Raw genomic sequence first — 23,169 nt, forward strand, 5'->3', positions numbered from 1 at the left:
TCGCAAATAATTCTCCATTAAGTACAAACAAACAAAACAACAACAAAACAAAACCATGGCAATATACCCAGGGACCTTGAAAATGTGTTGCCTAGACTAAAAGCGTGTACAAAATAAAATGAAAAGGTTTCAGATGTGGTGTACAAAATGTTCTGGCTTAGAAGCTCTGCAGGGGCAGGGATCAGGTCTTGCACAGAATCTCACAGAAGGCTGGGAGTATAGGATAGTATGGGTTTAACACCCTGCTGGGAAATGGCATTGAAGTCACAGGTGTGCTGCTCAGAGAACCCTCTTCTCTGGTGAGTACCAACTCCTAACAACACTATGATCTGGACAGTGGCATGGGCACCATTTCCAGGATTCTGTGTCTAAAGACGACAGCTTATGAAGATGCTGCTAACTTTCTCACCATCGGTTTTCTGTTAAAAATGAAGCACAGAAGCCTCTCAGCTGCTTCAACAGAGGTGCTTCGAGAGGAGTTGTATAAAGGGCAGTGTTTCTCAGCTTTTTTTTTTTTTTTAAGGTTTTTGGTTTCCTGATCTGCAATGGCGCATGGTCTACAGACTGATGGGGAAGGCATAGCTTCTGCCCCCGAGCAGTTGCTGATATTACAGAGATCTGTGGCCGTGCGGGTTATACAGGCATATCTGGGCAATCATGAGTCCCGATGCCTGAAAAGGACGTGCGAGTAATTACAGCTTTCAGAATAGTCAAAGACTGTACTAAATATTTGCATCTCCTCTATGTTTAGCTGTATATCTGTATCTCCACTATGTTAAGCTATTAAAAACAAAACAAACCACAGACTAACATTGTAATGGTAAAATTGCTAACATTTTAGAGTCCCTTCTATGTAATAGAAACAGTTTTAAGAGCTTTACATGCATGAGCACATTCAATCCTCACACCAAAGCAAAGAGATGGGCAATATTACTATTCCAGTTTACAGATGAAGAAACTGAGGCACAGGGAGAATTAAATAATTATACCACGTTGCACATATAGTGAGTGGCAGAGCCAAGATCTGGCCCTAGGCAGCCTGATTTCAGGATTTGCATTCCCTCTAGAAGTACCAGTGACGACTCCCTTCCTTCTGAACTAAAATTCACCAGAAAACATAAGCACAAATTAAAAGGTTCAAGGTAGATCAGAGAGTATCTTCTTTTGATTGACTGTGATCCCCCAAAATACAAAACTGTAATAATGTGGGAAGACACAGGCTCTGGCCTGGAGAATGTATCTCTGGATATTGTCCAGGTAATTCTTACAGATGCATTCATTTCAAGACCTGTCTGGAAAGAAATCTCTCAATTTCCAATATCAGCTTCTAGGAGCAGGAATTGCGGGCACTGTGGGCATTGTGTCCTGGGGGCCTGCAGCTATTTTAACAAGTCAAGAAAAATGGCTTGGTGCTCTTGCAGAGACCCTTTGTGGTTCGGAAACATGGCAATGCTGTGAGGACTCCGCCCACCCTCTCTGTTCAGTTCTCAAGAGCATCCCTCCTCTTTCTACTCAGTCAGCACAGGCAGAGGCTTGATAATGATATATGGGATCATGAAAATTTGGTGGGAAATGATGTTGACTTAGAATTCTCAAAGAATCACCAAAAGTTTTGGTAGAAAGATCTCTTACCTTCATAAGATCACCAGCTATTACTGCCTGCAAAATTGCTGTGAAAGACAAAAGAGAGATGTCCCATTAGTAGAAGACCCTCTCATGAAAACTATCACAAAGGGATGGCTCCATATTTTGCAGGAATATTCTGCATTTGGGGCGGGGGCAGGGAAGGAGAAGCATGCCAGAGGTTGAATCTTAGAACAGACTAAGGCTTTCTCTCCAGCCCTTTCCTACCCAGATATCCCCTCCCCTGTATCATTCTAGAGCCTACCTGAGCTCCCTCAAGCCCAGGGACAGCAAAGAGAAGGTGAAATTTGGAGTAGCACAGATTGGGTTCCAATCCTAACTCTGACACTTACAAGCTGTGGAACACTGGGCAAATCATTTAGCCCCGCTGAGCCTCAGTTTCCACATCTGTAAAACAGCAAGTCTAAATCTTACAGGATTGCGGAAAGGAATCACTAAATCATAGAAATGCTCCTAACCCATCCACCGATGCAGAGTAGGTACCTATCGTGATTGGTTTTGCTCCCTTCTTTGCGGTTCCTTCCACTTTGTCCTCTTGTGGTTCAAAAAATAGCCAGCCATTGTGTGTGTGTGTGTGTGTGTGTGTGTGTTTTGCAATGATAAATAAATACCTTCTGCTACAGAAATGAAGAGGACCAGAGACAGTGAAAAAGAAACAAGTGTATTTTAATTATGTTCTGAATTAAATGTGTTTAGCATCTAATTCACTGGTGACTCTTATGGAAAGAACTCTAAAACTCTTAGGTAACCTAAACTGATTGTAAGAATATGTAGCCTTGGGGGAAGAAGCAGAAGTGTGTGTGTGCACGTCATGAGGGGTGTAGAAGAAGGAATAAGAAAATCTGACTAAAAAAAAGGGCGAAAGAACATTTAAGTGGCTAATGACAATGATGACTCCGAAAGGGATCATATGCATTAGGCTGGAAATGGCTCCTTTCAAAAAATCAACGCCTAGATTCTAAAACTACACAACAAATAGATTTAGTTCTTCAGGCTTTCATGTCACAGAAGTTTAGAAGAAAATAATTTATTTTTCAAAGCGTCATTGTTATCGTTTGAGTAGTCTCTCACGTAGTTAGCCAAAAATGCCGTATCATGCATCAAAATACCTGGAGCCCTTGTCTCCCTGAGCAGAGCCCCCCAAGCTTTTCTGTGGAGCACCTAGGAGCCGGGGGGCACCAAATGCAAAGGATCATGGGTATGTGGAACTCGTTCCCTGGTCCAGGACCCAGTGCTTTCCCTCCAGCTCAGCTTTATCTGCCCCCCTCAGGCAATTTCCCTAACCTTCTTTCTTTCCTAATATGGATTTCTACTTTAGTGAAGAGAACATCCTGTGGCCTAAAAGTCCGAACTGATTTGTTCTCCCAGACCTACAGTTGCTGGTATTTTCTCCTGCCTCTTCCTCCCAGACCAAAGCAGAAGCCTTGAAAACCTGTGGACATGAGGGCTGCTTGAGCATGGGGGGAAGAAGGATGAAGGAAGAATAGGGTAAAAGGGAGAACAGTAAAGTGAGGGAAGAATGTTTCCTTTCCGTAACAAGCTGTAAGCAGTACTCTTTTCATCTCCCTTTGGAGATGCTTTGTACATTTGGCACAATGCTTTGTACATTGTCAATGCCCAACAGTTAGTTGTTGAACTGCTTGAAAAAAAAAACTAAGAGAGGAAAAGAATCAGAAGAGAGAAATAAAAATAACAAGAAGGGAATGAATAAAATGTGATCTGTCAAAAGAACCTAAGAAAATACGTGTCTCACTCTTCATATTATATGTGGAGACACTGGGGTTCAGAGTAAAGTGACTCTCTTGGGGCACAGAGCCAGTAGTGGCTCGACTGTCACCATGATGCAGGTCCCTATGTCCATTCCAGGTCTCTGTCAGTGCCCTCTTTCACCTCACTGTGCAGAGCTCTACGAGGCCCCGTGAAGCCGATAGAAAACAGAAGAAAATAGTCTCTATAGGGTATCGAGCTGATGGTGTTGTGAAAAGGCACTGAATTGGAGTGTAATTCTAATCTCTGGAATTTACCAGACACGTTAAGTGAAGAAGTCACAGATTATTTTTAAACCAATTTCTTATTTGTAAAATAAAGTTAACCAGTGTCCTGCTCATCTCTCTGCAGTAAGAATAAAACAAGAAGTTTTATAAACAGGTATATTACCAGAAAGGGTAGTTTTCAGTCCTTTTGGGACTGTACATGAAAAAGACATATGGGCACTTCAGAGGGAGCAAGCAATAGGGAAACTGGTGTGTGGAGTCAAGCAGACACCTCTCTGTTAATACAGACCCCATCAGATGGAGGTCCAGACGAAAGAGCCAAGATGGGGCTTAACTTATACCAGAGGGCAAAGAGGGAGAGGCAGGAGAAAATATCAGCAACTGCAGGTCTGGGAGAAGAAATCAGTTTGGACTTTTATGCTATAGGATGTTCTCTTCACTAAAGTAGAAATCCGTATTAAGAAAGAAATAAGGTTAGGGAAATTGCCCGAGGAGGCAGTTAACACTGAGTTTGAAATTCACACACAGAAGTTCAATATAGCATAGAGCCTATGTTTTCAAAATCATATTACAATTTTTCCTAGAAAACAAAGGAAAAAAGAGAGAGAATGTAAGAATAATGAGAAAGAAAAATGAATTCATTCATTTCAAGCACTTGTGTAATAAAATTTGGTGCATGTAAGTAATAAATTAAGACCAGGGAGGGGCCAGCCCGGTGGCTCAGGCGGTTGGAGCTCCGTGCTCCTAACTCCGAAGGCTGCCGGTTCGATTCCCACATGGGCCGGTGGGCTCTCAACCACAGGGTTGCCAGTTCAACTCCTTGAGTCCTGCAAGGGATGGTGGGCTCTGTCCCCTGCAACTAAGATTCCACACGGCACCTTGAGCTGAGGCTGCTGCTGAGCTCCCGGATGGCTCAGTTGGTTGGAGTGCCTTCTCTCAACCACAACGTTGCCGGTTCGACTCCTGCAAGGGGTGGTGGGCTGCACCCCCTGCAACTAGCAACGGCAGCTGGACCTGGAGCTGAGCTGCGCCCTCCACAACTAAGACTGAAAGGACAACAACTCGACTTGGGAAAAAGTCCTGGAAGTACACACTGTTCCCCAATAAAGTCCTGTTCCCCTTCTCCAATAAAATCTTTAAAAAAAAAAAAAAAAAAAGACCGGGGAGGGAGGGAGGGAGGAAGGAAGGAAGGAAAGAAGGAACGAAGAAAAGAGGGAAGGAGGGAAACTGGGGGAAATTTTATCCCTTAAATTGTGGAGTTCAAAAAAGGTTTCTTGGAGAAGGAAAAGCTTAAGCCAACTCTTCCATGATAGGTGGGATTAATTAGCAAAGAAGGCCTGGAAATCCTTGCAAGATGAAGGTAGGATGTGAACAAAAACACGAACGTTCAAAGTCATGGTGTCTGAGGGAAGCTGCAAAGAGCTGTCTATTATCGCATCTGGGGTGGAGGAGAGTGCTCTCAGGTGAGGTGCTCCAAAGTTGCAGGGACTACTCCAGTGAGCACCTCTTATGAACAGGTGAGGCACCTGGATTTTTATCCTGCAGGTGATGACGAGCTATTGAAAAGTTAAAAGTAAACTAGGGGAGCGTATCACGTCCTTGAGCATTCTGCTTCTCCCCTCCTAGAAATAGAGTTAGGAGCTGCTCCCAGATCATTTCCTCCAGATCGCCCCCATTATAGCCTCTTTGAATTTCTACTCCAGACTCATTCACAAGCATTGTGATTTATGTTCGTTCATTTCCAACAGCCTGCCAGTCTTAAGTCCCATGAACACATTGATGATCATATAACAGAATCATAACCACAAATAATTTCCAATTGTACTGGAGATGGAAAGCATGAATATTTATTTTTAAGTCAAGCAATACACCCAAGGGTAGCTATTATGCAAACATTATTAGGCTCAAAGCCCACTTCTTTCTCCTGATTAATGTCCCTCCCTCCAAACAATGTTGTTTAAGATTTCCTCTGCATCAAGAGAGCTTGAATCCATTAGTCTTCAACTCCAGATAATAACCTTCTGAAAGATCAAACTTAAAAACAAATAATGAGTTGTTATGATTCCAGTATTATCCCTTATTATTTCTTCAGCTCTGAGCATGCCTTCTTGCCTTTTGTAAAACTCCTTCATACTGAAGAAACAACGCTCTCCATTTCAAAGAAGCACAGAAAGTCAAATTGTTAAAGGGACGTAAAGGTTATGGAGTAGATGAATAATAAGTTTCTTGGACAATTAAATCATGTAAACTTATGTAGTGAGACAAGAAAGTAAGGGGGTAGAGAACTGAGAAGTTTGTCATCTTTAGAGGTAGGTAGTTGAATCATTAGCTCCCATGAAAATTATTTGTTTTTCCTTCAGTGCTATCGATGCCTTCCAAAAAATTTCTGTTCAGTAAACATCCTGAGATAGAAAGCTGGAACTGAGAAGTCAGCATGGCCAGGAAGGAATCACTGTCTTCCTTCTCAGTCTCTCCTCCTGAGGCCGGGATTCCAAACAGTCCTCAGACATCTGTGCAGGGAAAGAAAAAATGGCTGCTTTCACCTGGATTCGGGAAAGGGAGGGAACAGTCCAGGAAACACTGGCTGGTTTGCCTGCTCCCGCCATGCCAGGCCGTGTTCAAGGATCTGGGGATAGAACTGTCCAAAGTAAACACCATCTTCTCAGGGCACTGACATTTTGGCAAGAAGTCCAAAGTAGGAGGGGATATATTGTAAATGAGTCTAGGGTCAGACTGCCTAAGTTTGAATCCCGCGGGTATCATTAACTAGCTGTAACCTTGGGCAAGAAGCTTCGGTTCTCTTATTAGGAAAATGAAGCTAAAATCAGGTCTTTTGAGACTCTGCCTTGCAAAATAAACTCAAGGAACAGAGAATCTGACTATTACAGTCTCCTGTGAAATACTGATGTTTTGAATGCCGTTATACACAGAAAGAACCATTTTGCATTTATAAAATGAGAAAGTTAGACTAAGGCCAATTACAGTTCTAGAATTTAGCATATGACTACTTCCATAGGAAGACTTTACGTTTATGATTTGTGCTTTGCAATGAAAATATTTAAGAACATAAAGTATATAGAACTTGGCAAAGCCACATATATGTTTATAATTCTGAATACATCAATTGGAGTAACATTATTATGTATAAAATAGAGTTGCAAATCTGAGCACTTAAATCTATTTAAAAAGTTTAATCATTCATATTCAGTCATCCTTTCATTCTTAAATTAATATTATATTGCCAAATTATTTGTCTTTTCCTAATGATAGGAGTCATCTAAATCTTTTTTATTTTTTTTAATTTGAAAAAAAATTAAAAGTGAAAAACAAAAACTGTTGAGCAAAGAGAGACTTGAGGAAACTGAAGGGGGGAAATCAGTTGATTCACTGAGAATCATAAACATATATTTGACTCTGCCAAGTTCTGCAAATGTTTATTCCTAAATATTTTTTTGCAAAGTAAGAATCACAACCTAAAACTACCCCTTCAGAAGTAGTCATATTCCACATTCCAGAGCCTCATTTGGCCTTAGTCTAACCCTCTCCTTTCATAGATTAGGAAACTGGGTCTTGAGAAATGACTTGACTTTTCCAAGGTCACATAGATAGTTAGAATCCAGCTTACAAACACAGGGACTTTGTTTATGTTTTATATCTTTTAATGTACTTTTATTTTATTGTTTCTGACCCCTAAGTCAGAGTTCTTTCCACCATGCAATTTCTCCTTGGTTTAACTTGAAGCAGGGTGAACAAAAGTTAAAACAAATTACCCCAAATAAAAATGTCATGAATGCATCACATACAAAATGAAGTCGAGTCAATTTATGGCTTTAAGAGTACCTCTTTTTACGCCAAAGGAGACAATGAATAGTGAGCACACCCAGAGCAAATGTTGTCACAATTCCCTTGCCCTGATCATCACTAGAGTCTTCATACTTTTCCTTTATTCAAAGTTACTTATTGCTTAGCCACTGGAGAGCTTGCACTGTCAGCTGCCCAAGCGGCCTCTTCTCTGACATACATATTCCTGCAGAGTTTTTCCTTAGCAGAAGCATTCTGTCCAATTTTTCTACTTTGTGGGCAGTCAGCCATGGTACATGAGCAACAAACTGTGACGGCTTAGATCCCCAAAATGGAATTTAGTATAATCGTCCAACTCAGCAACAGTAATCTAGTGCATATTTCATGGTATGGAGAGCCACTGTGATTGTGCTAATTAGGCATAATGAGAAGCAGCTCATGAAAATGACTGTAATTAATATTATTTTACATACTCATACTGCACAAGTCCAAGATGAGGTGAGGGAAAGGAGGAATCAAATATTTCTAAAGACCTCTGCATTTTAATCTAGGCCTAGAGAAGGTTTTGACCATTGATAATGAGATATGTGCCAAGTTCTTTGTGAATAACAGGTAAAATTCTGAGAGGTTTTTTTTTTTAAATATAGAAGAGATTCAAGATTATTCTTATAATGACATGCACATTTATATCAGTTCTCTACAGCTGCAGAGCAAACCATCCCAAAACACAATGGCTTAAAACAGAACATTGACTTATTTTGTTCAAAATCTGCAATGTGGGCAGAAAGTTTGTCTCCGCTCCACCTGGTATCAGTTGGGGCAGCTCCACTGAACGCTGACTGATCCACATTCATGATGGTCACACATGACTGGTAACTGGGTGCTGGCTTCAGTGGGGAGCTCTGGTTCTCCTTGCGTGGCCTTCCATGGCCTACTTGGGCTTCTTCTTGAAATGGTGGCTGGCTTTCAAAAGTAACCTTTCCAAGGAGAGCCCAGCAGACATCATTTTGCCTTGCAAACCATGTAGTGTCTCTTCAGCTGTAGTCTCAAGATTGCCCACATTCGAGGAGAATGGACACAGACCCCATATCTCGATGGAAAGAGTGTCAAAGTCATATTGAAGAAGAATGTGGGGGGTGGGTGATCATGTTGTGGCTCTTTGTGTAAAATACAACCTGTCTCATCATACACATGCGCTGTGATGTGCTTTGAGTCAGAGGGTTGCTGTTGATTTTCAGTGAGCATTGGGAAATGACCATACACAATAGCCTTTGCTACCTGTGTCACGTATGGGAGTCTATTTTGCATACAGTATCATCTGTTTTATGTCAAAAGTATCTCAGCAGAAAAATTAAAATGGCTGATAACTGCTTATCTGGAGGGCCATCTATTTGGATCAGGAAGAAGAAAGGCAAAGAGGAGACTAAGCAGAATTGAATTAGTTTTATCTATGGGAAGCTCAATCCGAAATCTCCCTTTAGTAAAAATCAGATGTGAGAGAAGACACTGCTTGGCTGGTGGAGAAAAGAGGAGTGGATAACGACTCACTGAACTCTAGTCCTATATCCCTCACCCTCTGCCTACCAGCTTCTCTTCCATCGCTGAAATACAGAGCAGAGGGTGCAGAGCACACATCTCACTTATCTTATTATCTTATCATCTCATTATCATTGGGGTTAATCCATCAGTGGCATCTAAAGGCCATTAAATGCTGCGGTGGTCTAATATTCAAACACCACCTGTGCCAAGTCTCTCTTAGAGTATGTAACCATAGATGGGAGACGTAAATAGGTTTTACTTCTCTCTAATGACAAGTTAATCCTCAAATTCAATTAGTCCCTGCTAATTGAATGCATGAATGTATATGGGTTTTTTCCATCTGCTGCAGCAATCCTTTTGAAGCTACTATTCGCATGGAAGAGGTTTCCTGTTTGGAGAAAAAACAAACAGCCCCCATCCAATGTTCCCTCCTGGCAGAAAAAGTCCACCTAGCTGCCAGAGGACCAGGACATGTTCTCTTCAGAAACAATCAATTCCACTTCCCTTATTCACCACTGGAATTCACCATAAACAGTGCAGGGACCAGATGTCTCTCCGAAACGTCTCACTTGTTTATCTGTTGTTATGAAATTGTTCTCTGATTGTTTCACGTGTCTAGGTTCCATCTCTGCAATTAGGCCCCACATACAAGGACCCGGTTTTTTATTGTATTTTTCTCTTTGTTTGATCCAGACTCCATCTTTCACCGAAAACTCTATTGTACAAGAAACACATGAAGTACTTAATAAATACTTGGTTGATACTTGTGGCCTGGTGATTCCCTGGCTCTCATCTCAATACTCTGAACTCGGAATCAAGGAAGACATTCCAGGGAATGGAAGAAAGCCAACTTTACTGGCTCCTGCTAAACCCGGCAGTCAATTTCGGAATTGCCAATATTTTAAAATCTCTTGGTATCTAATGGCGCTTACTGGATGCACTGAAACACCATTGCCACTATTTCAACAGACCAGAAATGTTGATATTATGAGTCAATCAGAGCCATATACTAAGCAGTAATGGATGTTACTTCCTACAATACCAGTAACAAACGTTGGATCAGGGTTAAAACCAATTTCATGGGTTAAGTGATATTTTTTGAGCATTGTGTTAGTGAAGACAAGTTCACAGGTCCTGGGGCCCATTGGGTTCCCATTCTTCAACAATCATAGTATGTTCCTTTTAGCCAGCTGTGTAAAATTTGTGCCAACAGTCACAGTGGGACCAGAGAGGTTCAATGACAATATCTTCTTGAGAATCTATACAACTCAAAATTAATGTTTTCTCAAGTGATGATATATTATCATCTTTGAATGTAGTAGGTCAACGTTTTTGGTATGTAGCTATGTAGCACCACCTTCAAAAGTAATATCTAACTATTCCCTTAAAACTAGAAAAATATAAATTCACTGTTAGCATCAATATTACAGAATCCCATCAACTATTTTTGTTCAATAAATGTTAAGCTTCCACCAAGTGGGAGGATTTTTCATATTTGTAAAGGGTTTTAACCTGATTACATCTTACGAAATTCATGAACCCAAAATAATTACCGTACACATAACACTCTCCTTCTTAACATTTGGATACAGTGATATCTGTTAAAATGCTTAGTATATTGTAAACTGCTTCAGCCATGAAAGAGATTAAAAAAAAATCTACTGTTCTCCAAAAGTCCTTCATCCCCAGAATATTGAGAGAATTTCCTTGAGATTGATGACCTTTGTTTATTTTTGCTTTTCCTGGCTCTTGGATGATAAAGCTTTAATCCTGAGCAGGTAAGAGAAGTGGAAAAACTAATAAATAAGGCCCTTGTTAGCCTCACAGATGAGTGGAAGGAAGATGCCAAGTAGCAGAGGAGAGGCTGCTGGCCTCAGCATCTCACAACTCCCACAGAGGATCTTAGAGAAAGCATCAGGGCCTCTAGCTACATCCCTTCCCTCAAGGTCAGACCGCCTGCCTCCTATGATTGGTCTTCTCGAATCCATTTGATGGATTTCAGCAGTGGCCTTCAGGACCTCTCAAGGGGACTTCAGTTGACAAAGTGTGCTCAGATCTCATTCAGTGATAGCTGCACGCAGAACTGACGTGGCCTGAAAGGGATAGATGGTTATTGGTTTTAACCGAACATCAAGAGTGCATGGGAAATGGTGTTTCAGGCCAGGATCCAAGGACAAATAAATGTGTTCTACAGCTCAAAGAGATGATAGGTGTATGGGTTTTCCGGTCATCAGGAAGCACTAATATTAAGCATCTTATCACTGCCTAGCAGCACACTGACCGCTCTGTACCGTGAAAGCCTTATTTTTAACTGAGAAGAATAGATTTAGCTCAAACGACACTGGAACAAAAAGGAAAGCCAAGGAGGTGTTAATATAGCAAAGGTCACTTTGGAGTACGTACGCCAGGAAAATGCACACGTAGCAAAAGTGTACAATTTAAAATAAAGCTCAAATTTCTGGAGCCTGCCCTCACTTAGAAGTGTAAAGATAGACAAGATCATTTGTATTTGCAGTTAATTTATAGTAAAACATTAATTTTGAGTCTTCCCCATGACATCAGCATATGGCGAATGAATTGGAAGCGTAGGAAAATGAAGCATTTAATTTCAGAGAAACGAAAAATAACTCTTATTAACCTTCACTGTAGCGTCACACTAAATTCACTAAGCAGTAACACATCTTAGAAGCAAGAATTATGAAGCAAATGGTTAGTGCTGAAGCTTGCTCAAAAGATACAAAAGAGAATAGGCTTCTGTACATTAGTAAGTCTTCAATGATGTTTATTACAGAAGAGATTTTACTGTCCAGTGTGTGAAGAGAAATAAAATGAAGACTGACTTTCATTCTTCTTAGAAATGCATATAGTCTTTTTTTATTTTTGATAGTTCAACCATCTTTCTAGGTTTTTATTTCTAAGTGCCACCTTCCTCCCTGTTTTTTTTTTTGAAGACTATAATTTTTTTATTATAAAACTACATCTTTTTTTAATTTATTGGGGTGACAATTGTTAGTGAAATTACATAGATTTCAGGTGTGGAATGCATATAATCTTAAGAAGCAAAGAAAAGTAAGAATCTCTGCAAAGTAACAGGTGTTCACGTACACATCCAAAGGTAGCCCCTAAAGATTTCTTTAGTAGATTGCTAAAGAAATAGGGTAATGTTGGAATGATTTCCAAGGAGAGATTTAAGAAATTGTTCAAAAAGGGAAGATTTGCATTGACAAGATGCAAGGAGAATTTTCTATAGAGAAACCAGCCAGCAGAGAGGCATAAAGGAAGAAGTGACAAGAAGTTTCACTGGATAAAGGGAAGGATGTCTGAAATGGGGGGAGGGGAAATGAGTCAGGAAGAGAGGAAAAAGGGGGTGCTGAAAGAATATCTCCCAAGATTCAGAGATTGATGTAAGGCCAAAGATTTTTTTTTTTTAAGTCAATGAAAATCACTCAGTAGCTCCATTTTCAGAATATATACTGGGCCAAGACCATCACTCTTCCTCAAAGACAAAAGGAGCTTAAATATATACAGAGGGTGCCAGAAAACGTATACACATTTTAAGAAAGGAAAAACCTGTATTGAAATTGTAATACTCAATATATACCGATAACAAAAGATGAATATAAGTCACGTGTATATACTTTTTTTGGGGGGGGCACCTCTGGTAGAAGAATGGGGAGATGGCTGGGAAATCAGATGCCTGATGAAAAATGACTGGCAAGGTGGGGCATGCTTTCTGAGAATAAGAAGAAGCCTACAGGATTAGTCAGGGAAGATCCCAGAAAGAGGTCTAGTTAGAGAAACAACAAACAGGTACCAAAACAGTATGGTTTAAATGACCTTTGTGCTTTCTTGCAAAACACCACTCTAAGTTGTTTTTGCAATGGCTAAAATAATTGCCTTCACTTACTAGGATGAAAGACGGGTTGGAAATGTCACCAGACTGAGCAAAACTGAGAGGATTCTGGCTGCTTACAAATCTCCTTTTCAATAAGCCATGGGGCTTTGCTTTGTCAGGGGAAAAGGTGGAAGCTGCATAATGAAACAGTAATGCATTTTGTTACTTGTTAAAGAAAGCTACCAGTGTGAAAGCGGCCTGAAGCATTTATACATGTGCCAAGTTGGTTTCCTTTCTTTTCAGAAAGTGGGTACATGATGAGGTGTGGGAATAACAGTGCTGTTTGTCATCACAAGCAGAAATAATAGACTGGCACTTGTCTGCACAAATCCATACACATGCCCCAGAGAGCAACGAACGCATAGGTGTCTCCAAAATACCTTTCCAAAATTGCAGATGGTTATGCGTTTTCCCTCGTGTGTTTCATTGCCCAGTATTCTTTCCTGGCTCAGAGGGCTGAGTCAATAGAGATGGCAGCCAGCTCAGTCCACTGGATGAAGAGACCAAGGCCTGAGAGAAGAGACGTGCCCGAGATTACCCAACCTGCCAAGGGCAGAGATGGGGCAGGCACCTGGTTCTCCCCTCTCTAAGACCAAGGTTTTCTTCCTTGCCTGACTCTACTCTCCCTGCTCATGTGACCATTTACCCAGAAAGATACAAGGCATTCTCAGCCCATTGGGCTGTAGTCTGAAGGAAATGCTTAGTTCCAGGAAACAGAAAACAATAGGCTTGAAGAATTTCTTAAGTCTATGCAAATAGGACCTATCAGGTCTATTTATATACAAACAGACTCCCATTTTGTTTTTTGGACATTGACAACTTCTCCAGCTCTCTTGCACTTTTACTCTCCTGCTTTGTCCCTTTTGTTCAGATTTGCAAGCAAACTATGTGCTAAGTATAGAGCTAAATGTTTTATCGCTGGGGTCTAATTTAATCCTCGTGATAAACCTTCTAGACATGTACTCTTATTATTGTCATGATCCCCATTGTAAGGATGAAAAAAACTGAGGCATAGTGACGTTGAGTGATTTGCTCAAGGCTAATATGTAGTAAAACCAAGATGCCAACCCAGCATGGGAAAGCCTGACGAGAGACATCGCCTTTCTTCGGCTGTGTAGACTGTCAAACAGTGCGACGGCGTCATTAGGTGGTGAAATGAGGTCCTCTCTTCCCAACATTTCCCATCTTTCCCAGAAAGATGCAGTTTTAGGGTTGTCCCCATGCCCCATACTTTTCTGGCTCTGATGAAGGAAGGTGCAGAAAACAAAGTTGCAGTGCTGGGGAAAGGAAGTGTTGTAGTGATGAATTCTTCTAGGTGTTCTGTGGGGTTATGCTGTATGAAGCGAAGATAGTCACACCCTAAAATTTGAGGCACCCAAAATGGACCCAGAAAATGAAGAATGCCATAGAAAGCTGGCTAAATGAGGAAGTATTTAGTTGACTTCAGTATTCTGGCAAAGAGCTGGACTGATAAATATTTTCACAGCTCTATCCGGGATAGCACAGGCTTCCGTAGCTCTGATCAACAGCCTGGGCCAACAAAAACACACCCACCCAAACTGCCTCCAAGATACTGAAACACACAGGTTGAAGTAACATAGCCAGGACTAACTTTCTAGGAAGCAACTGAACAAGTAACAACACAGTCTAATATTCTGCAACTGGTGATTATGCTGAGACGCTTAGGCCGATATCATGATTCAGGGCCACCAGCCACCAGTTCTTACCTTAAAATAAGCCTTAGGTGGAACATACTGGGGACAAAGTTTTCATTGGATATTAGGGTTTCTAGTCAAGTAGAAAACAGACAAGTGGAGTAACAACTGTCCTCACATATTGTCCAAAAACAACTTGGTTAAATGGGTTCTAATGTAAAACCCAGATCATATCATTTCATATAGTAACAAATCTTAAACACAGTAAACTTCAAAAAGCAAGCACAGTTGGATTCTTCATTTCTGCCACCATAGATGACTACACAGGGACCAAGTCAGGTATTTCCAATTCCGTTTTTAAGCATTTATCTGTAGCAGAAGTGACTTATCTGTAGGAATGAAATCTACGATAGTTTCACTGCCAGAAGATTTATGATACATCATGTTTTTTAATGAACTCCTCTCCATTCCATTTAAAAGCAAACCAGGTTAGCCTTCCACCCTTCCTCTCTTTTTTCTGTTACTTTCTTATTTTGCAATGTTTTAAAGACTTTAACTTAAGTATTCTCTGAGGCCAAAGGCAATCTAAAGCAAAACTGTAGGTAAATCTTAGTAAAGAGCACCCCCCACCCCCCCACACACACATCTATAATAAGGCTTCAAAAGATAATTAGATAATTATCACCAACAAAGCATTCCAAAGCAACCAAAAGGATCAAAGGATTATCTGGTTGCAATCAACAGTGAGATTTAATAAAGGGGAATGAGAGAGAACAGTAGGGTCAGGACTTGAATAAAGTAACAGAACCTGGTTTTGGAAAGCCAAGAGGTTTTTGTTTTGTTTTGTTTGCTTGTTCTGCTTTATTTTGTTTTTTAATCAGCAGTGATTGTCTGTTTTCCTAGGATTTGTGAAAGAAGACGAGCCAAGAAAAAGCATGCTGTCATTTATTCCTTTCCTTTCACACAGTCTTTGGGGTGCACCCAGTGAGACCACCATAAAAGGCCATCTTTTCAACACATTAGTAAGTGAATTGCTTTGGAAAAGGACCAGGATTAACCTATCTTCTACAACGTGGAACAATGCTAATGAGGCAACAATGGAATTCAAAGACGTGCATTGAAAGAGTCTGTTTGCCAACACCACGTACTGCAGCAAATGTAACAGTGAGACTTATATAGAGGGACTCAATTCTGTGCCAGGACATAGCCTAGAATGGGGCAACATCTCTATTCATGGGGTTTATAGTTCAATAAGGGCAACACCACCCATGGGGGAAAAAATTGGAACACACTCAAAAAAACCCAGTAAATGAATAGAGAAGGGGAACTCATGGGCATTTGAGTTGTCAGGAAAATTCATCATTGTTCGTCCTTAGAATCTATGGAGGTGGTTCCAAGGCATGGGAATTAATGAGCACTGAGGAGGGACCTGAATGAAGAACCATGAAAGTGGTCTGCCATAAAGATGGGAGGAGCTGATACAAGCCATACGGCTGAGTGAATACCAGGGACACGGGTTCTAGAAAGGGATCCGTGAGCAGGGAATGGAAACAATTCACAAAAGCAACATGAGCTGAACCAGGACGAGGAAGAGCCTCAAAAGTGAGCACTAAAACACTTAAATCTAATTAAAAAGCCGATGGGGGATTCTCTAGTCAGCAACTGAATACGGGGCAAAAAAGAACACTCTAGCAACTTTGCATTAACCCAAAGTCATTGCAAAGTGGCATACTGTGATGACCAATATGAAAAGCGCTTCCTAGCAAGGCCATTGAAAATTTCCAGACGTTTCCATCGGTAGCATCAGCTAAGTTTACTCATCCAATTTTGCTAATTAATAGTTTATAGAAAATAAAGAAAAACATTAAACTTTCTCAATCAACTCTATTATCCTGGTCATAATAGTTGTCTTTCTATTGTGATTTTCCTTAAGGAAATAGCTACTTTTCAAGAATTCTACCTTTTAAAGAATGAGTGCTATTGACAGGAAATTAGATCCTTGTTCCTTGATTAAGGGAGTATCGGGATAGGAGAAGTGGACCAAAAATATGAGTATACTTTTTAATTGTTCTGAGGGAGACTCAAACAGATTGTTGGCACTTCCTCTCAAGAGAGTCAACTATTTTGTAAGTGAACAGACATTAGTTGGAGGATGGCCTCCTGTCAGGGGACTGGCCCAGAGGCATTCTGGGAAGCCCGTAAAATAAGCTAAGATGACAGAATCTGAGAGCTGGGAGCCAGCGAAGCAGCCTGGGCACGGGAGGTGGCTCCAGGAGCAATTTAAATGATGAAGTGATAGGCCCTAAATGCAGAGGGAACTCATAGGACAGAGCAATCAATCACTGCCAAGCTTATCTTCTGACAAGGAGTAGGACTCCAGCTTCCAGATGTACCATTAAAATGTAATGTCTCCCCTGGGATTGAGCATGGCAGCTTTCCCTGAAGCTTCGGGTTCACTCAGTTAACTAATTATGAGAAAATGTGACATTGGTATTTATTTTTTCTACAGGGACAAATCCTTCCTAGCAGGAGGGAGAAGTTGTTGTTTTTATTCTGTTTTGTTTTGTCATTAAAAAGAAATGACTGACACAGTAGTAAATAAACTCTTGTTAGCGAGAAAAATTTTTTTCTCCATAATACTATCAATTCACTTTAATGCTCATGATCGTTTCTTTTGTTTTCTGTGGACGTTGTGGATAAATGAGCAAGAATTGGGTGTTAGAACTGGGTTTGAAAATGAACTCTACCACGTACTAGATCACTAGTGTGATCTTAAGCAAAATATTTAAGAACTCTGCGCCTGTTTCCCCAACTAGAAAATTGAGCATAATAGCTACTCTGCAGTGTTATTGGCGAAAGAGTAAATGAAATAATGTAGCTGAAGCACTTTAGGCACAGTGTCTCCACATAATAAGCACTCAATAAATTTTAGCCTTTATTCTGGCTAATGACTCTGATACTCTATTATATAAATAGAAACACTGTATATTTCACGTATGCCTCATATCATCAATTCTATATGACTGCACATCTAATCAGGAACTGACCATTTATTTTAGTATTATAAGCTAAACTGTGCATTAACCATTTGACTCCTTCTCACCCAGATGGAAGAAGCCTTCCAGTGAAAATTTAATATTTAATAATAAAGCTAAAGGAAACACTTTTCCTCCAACACCACCACCATCACCACCACCACCACCACCACCATCACCACCACCACCACCACCACCACCACTAACACTATGCCAACACCAACATCAAGCATCACATCACCACCACCATCACCACCTTCCCTTCCCCTCAGCACATCTTTTAACTTCCCAAAGGCAGTATGCAATGCTGAGCAAACATCACAAGTAAACTTACACCTGCTTAGCATTATGTTTGGGATGATTTTAACCAATTGGAAAGAGATTTCATAGCTGATTTCCCATTTGAACTCCCAGCAGTCCCATGATGTGGGCAGGGTAGACATGACTGGCCCCGCTTTACAGGTAAGAAACTGAGACTAAGAGAGGGTAAACGACAAAGCCACAATATTCAAGCCTATTTTCTATGAAACGGTAATCTATGGTAATTGAGAATACCAGGGTCATTGGACTTGGGGAAATTAGATTTCCTCAAGAATGAAGTTTGTTTTGAAGATAGAATGACCAGTTATAAGAGAATGCAATCATTGGTGGAAAGCAAACAAAATAGAAAGTCAAGAGGCAGAGGACTTTATATTCCAATTTCACAATCCATTTGCCCAGTGTGCCTCAATTTTTCTACTCATAAGTTTGAGAAAGCAAAAATGCCACTTCTTAACTCTCTCACCAGTATTTCGCATTGTTATTACCATGCACAAATGTAAGCTTAATAATATGACATTCAAGAGATTTTATGCAAACCAAATATGAACACTTAAAAATGTATTAACATAAGAAAACATATTGTAAGTGCTCGTGGAAAAGGATAAGAATATTTTCCCAAATATGGGCCAAATGATGATGAAAAAAATTAAATAAGATTAGAATAATCACCATTATAATTTTACATTATATATTTGAATTATTTTTGGAAGTTGCAGAATCACACTAAGAGGCATGGACATGCAAAAAAATTTTTTGAAGCCATGAAAATATAAAAGCCCTCTAACTTGGATAATGTTTCTGCAGCTAATCACATATACCAGTTCTCAAAATAATGAATTCTGAAGCGCTATTAGTACTGAGCAAATCTTTCTACTGGTAGTCACCTTCCAGGGTCACTGACATATGCTCACTGATAGCTCATAACCCCTTAAGAATTCCTAGAGGACCACAGAATTGTAATTCAGAAGTCCCCTCCCATTTTCAGAATGGGGGATAAGTTCTTATTGATTAGAAGACAAAAGCAAACCAAGGTCATTAAGGGAGACTTAATTCAAAACAAAAACCAAACACAGGTTTTTCGTTTATCATTTGGGTCTGGAAGTCCCAAAACCTCTAAGTATGCCATAAAGACACCTAGTCATACCAACACAAATAAGCAAACTACCACACAATAGTAGGTCATCATTAGGGGGTCCATTGTCTAGATGTAATGTTGCTAAAGTATAGAGCATGGATAGAAGGGGAAAGATGACAAAGGAAGTGATAAGCAGTAGAGAAAGACAGAGATTCCTTCATTTAGGACTTTCTATTACACAGGAAAATACATATCGGAAAGTTGAATACAATTCATTGCTCTATTGAAACAATTTCATCCTACAGGTAATGGGAGTAGATATTTACTATAGAACAATCAGTTTGGTGCTAGCTCGGTATGCAGTGAATTAGAGGAAGGAAATCTAGATGAATGACACTTTTAAAAGTCCAAGTTAAGACATGGAGAGTCCCTAAACTAAAGCAATGGGGATGGAAAAGAGAATAGAGATAAAAGAAATATAAAAAACAGAGTGACCAGGTAGAAACAAAGGATGAAGAGGGAAGCTTAAAGTAGCTTTCATGTTCTTTTACTTGGCTGGCTGAATGGAAAAATGGTACCCTTAGCTAAATTAGGGAATTCATGAAGAAAGCCAGTAGTACTCTTAAGAGTTCTAGTTTTCCCTCTTTTATAAGATTCATTGAATTTCACTTTGTTTTGCAGGAGGTGTGTGTCATTCCACCATCCCCTTCCCCACTAGACCCATAAAGCTCCTTGAGGGGAAAAATTCTGTATTACACACCACAATAACTTGTTTGTATAATGTGATTATAGAGCATAATTGATCCATGATAGAATTAATGAACATTTTTGAATGACTGATTGAATAAATGAACAACTGCAAAGGGTCAATGTCACAAAACCATACATTTTATCCTTTGAATAAAACAGTTGTTTCTTAAAATGAAAAGAATGTACCTAGGCTGGGTAACAACTCCTAACACTTACCAATTAGCTTAATATCAGACTCCCGACACCCTTTGCAAATACCAATGTCCAAACGGGAAGGGACTTTTGGGAATATCTATGACAAGCCCCCATTTAGAAAAAAATCTGTGATTCAGAGAAGGTACATGGCTCGCCCCAAGTCACAAAAAGTTTCTGGTGATGGGACAGCAATCAGGCAGAATACACTCAGCTTTAATATTTGTCAGTCAAAATGGTTGTAACATATTTGAAGAAACACAAGACATTAAATTTAGCTACGGTGAATTAAGATTTTAAAAGTGCTTGATATTTTACACTAAAAAAAAAAAAACAAGGCAAACACCTTAGAGATACTTTCTCAAATAATTCTTCCTTCTGACAATGAAATGCAAGGACCAGAATTCAACTTTTAATCCTGAATTAGTACAAGTAAGACAGATTCTTACCGTGATCTTCTGAAGAGACTGGTGACCTAAAACGAGATAATAACCATGATAAATCTTTTGTAAATAATACTGATAATTATAACAATGATCAAGAGTAATCTCCGAGAAATTATATCCCCAAAATTCAGTTAAATAGAAATTCAGTAGAGTGGATAGTGTAACTAATGGTTGGTTGCATGGAACATTGCAATCAATAACTTCCAAAGCTTACCTGGATTGGTTGAGTGGCAGATGTTACTAAAATGTCTACTGCATGATGTTACGGGACTGTACAAACTTAGTTAAATCTGGCTTTATCACATGCGAAAAAAAAGATAACTCATAGAAATACGATAATAGATGAAATCCTGTGATATCAGAGTGTCACTAAGTGCCAAGTCCAGGCCTCCAGGAAAAAATGCCAGAGATGTAAATAAGTACTAGACTGAGTGTCCATAGTAAAAAGAAATCTATTTGGACAGTAAAACATAAGAGAAAGGAGTAAAAAAAAAAAAAAAAAAAAGGCAGGTACTCTTATCATTTTTGTCTTTGTTTCCACTCTTTGTGGTATTTAATGTTTAAATGACACTAACCCTCTATTTCAGGCTATTTGTCTCTAAACCTGTGAGAATCAGGATGAGGAAAGAGGGCAACCATTGGGGTCCCACAGAACTTGTATAAATCAATGACTTGTGCATGCTAGTTGGGGTTCAGCTCTAATTATGATAGTCAGATAGCAATGGAACATCAGGTCCATCCCTTTCACAATAGAAACTTTTCTTCTTCCTCAGTTAACTACTAATTGAGTTACTTTTAACAATGTAAACACACATGACCATGTGGGTGAATTCCCCCCAAGCTTGAACTATACAATCTTGACTACTAACTCGTTCTTTTATGGGTAAAGAGAGATGTGTAATACTGGATTCAGAGGTGTTAGAATCTTGAAGGAAAAAGTGAGAAGTCAATCGGGAGGAGTCTTCCCCTCTAGACAATCAGTTTCCTGGCACTCACAGCACGGAGGTGACCAAAAGTAAACGCAAGAGTCTGGTAATGAAGTTACCCATTAATACCATAATTTTTGAGATGTGATGAAAAATGTTGGGGAAAAAATGATTCAGTGGATGCGTAGTGGTTTAAGGAAAATTTTAGCTAATTTGGGATCCTTGATACTGCTTTACTTTTATTTGTGTCCATTATGTGAGTGAAGAGCAAAGTATTAGGTTTGTGCAAAAGTAACTGCAGTGTAACAGGTTTAAAAATTGCAAAAACCACAATTACTAACCTAATATAAAGACACAGTAGTGTCATCAATGAAGAAGCATCTAATCATTTAACCTTAACAGGTCTCTTCAAGTCAACTTTTGTGTGTGAAAATGACAGAAGGTCCCAAGATTTGGTGGAGATTAAACTGGCATCTGGGAGATGGACGCAGGGAGCAGTGAGCAGGAACCTAACATCATCCTAAGTTATCACTGCAGAGTCAGCTGCTTGAGAAATACCATTTGGCCTCCCAGAACAGACCTGATCTATCTTCTCCTTGGAGTTCCCATTGTTTACTGTTCACACACTGGCCTTCCCCACTAGCTTGTGAGCTCCTTGAAAACTAGGACCATATCTTATTTAAAACATAGCGGGTCCCTGATTAAAACGTGTTGAATTGAATAAATTGTAGCACCATTGCCCCAGTGTTCAGACTCAGACACTTTCCAGAGCTCCTCAAAAAGTCATCACGGCACCTTCAAACTACCTGCAAGACAAGTTTGTCAGCTCCTAGGCCAACTGTGAGAGAAGAGCTTCAGGAGTGACCCTGAAGCTCCAGATGGGTGACAGTGTGGGGACTCTCAAGGCCAAAAGACACCTAATGCACCCAGCAATGGAGATACCTACCCTCTGCCTTAACAATTAGGGAAATAAAAGAGGAGAGAGGGGGTGTCGAATAGAGGTCCAATGGGATTGGAAGGTGAGTCGAAAGAAAAACATATATTGAAATAATAGATCATTCTGAAGCTGCCCACGGCATAAAAAGAGTCAGTAAAAAGGAAACTTCTTTTCTCCTGATGTTTTCTGATGGGAAGTTAAGCAAAAACATGTCTTGGATTGTTTGCAATTAATTTGTCACCGAGTTATAGGGACAAAGGAAAACTCAGACCAATGAACAACCCAATGTCTCAGGTGGAGGGCTGGGGGGGTTGCTGCCTTTCTGTGAAGGCAAAGCACTAATATTAAATCTGAAAAATTCCAGATGGCTCCGTTTACATCCCAAGGGGATGCAGTCTGTGGTATGTCCAGGCGGTGGGGAAGAACTATCGATTTCAGAGTGTTTTCTGAGGATTAGTCACGTTGAGTTTCTGTGCTGAATGTCTCCCACACGCCTGGATTTGTGGAATTTCAAGACATATGGAGTATTTCAATCCTCACTCACTATTTCACCTTTCACTCTAACGAGTCACTAAATTATACAACCGAGACATGTACATCATACATTACGCCTGGAAATGGGCATACAAAGTTTTACAGAACTTAGCACAGCAGGGAAGAAATCTTGTGAAATCAGCAATATAAGTAGTTATTTTTAAAACAGAGGGTTGAGTTCCAGGAACAGATAATCTCCCTCAAACTGACGACTAGGGGATTCACGAAAGCTCGAGGCCTTCTCTTCCCACTGCACCTGAAAGACTGGTGTTTTGTCCCAGAATGTTTATTTCTCCTTCACGTATACTTTGTCTCGGAGATAGCATCTGCCCTCACAATGGAAGCTCTGAAGAGTGTTCAAATAACTCCAGGATTTTTCCTCATCACGTCTTTCCTCACCACTCATCTTTGATTATGGTCTATAG

The 23,169-nt window shown here is 40.0% G+C and overlaps 1 protein-coding gene across 12 annotated transcripts in view; it reads right to left on the bottom strand.

Annotated features, from left to right (window-relative positions):
• DGKI (diacylglycerol kinase iota) overlaps positions 1-23,169 on the bottom strand; it is a 377,107-nt gene that overhangs the window by 28,289 nt on the left and 325,649 nt on the right. For 10 of the 12 annotated variants that reach the window (XM_081038705.1, XM_081038699.1, XM_081038706.1 and 7 more), the window contains 2 exons: positions 20,351-20,376; positions 1,633-1,670 (listed from right to left, as the gene is read on the bottom strand). In XM_081038705.1, coding sequence (XP_080894831.1) covers positions 1,633-1,670; positions 20,351-20,376 — 64 coding nt within the window. Of the gene's footprint in view, positions 1-1,632; positions 1,671-5,791; positions 6,149-20,350; positions 20,377-23,169 lie in introns of those variants that run through there. The other 2 variants (XR_013992604.1, XM_081038707.1) reach the window with 2 other exon arrangements.

This window comes from Rhinolophus hipposideros (assembly GCF_964194185.1).
Source record: "Rhinolophus hipposideros genome assembly, chromosome: 25".
In the NCBI taxonomy this organism is placed as follows: domain Eukaryota; kingdom Metazoa; phylum Chordata; class Mammalia; order Chiroptera; family Rhinolophidae; genus Rhinolophus; species Rhinolophus hipposideros.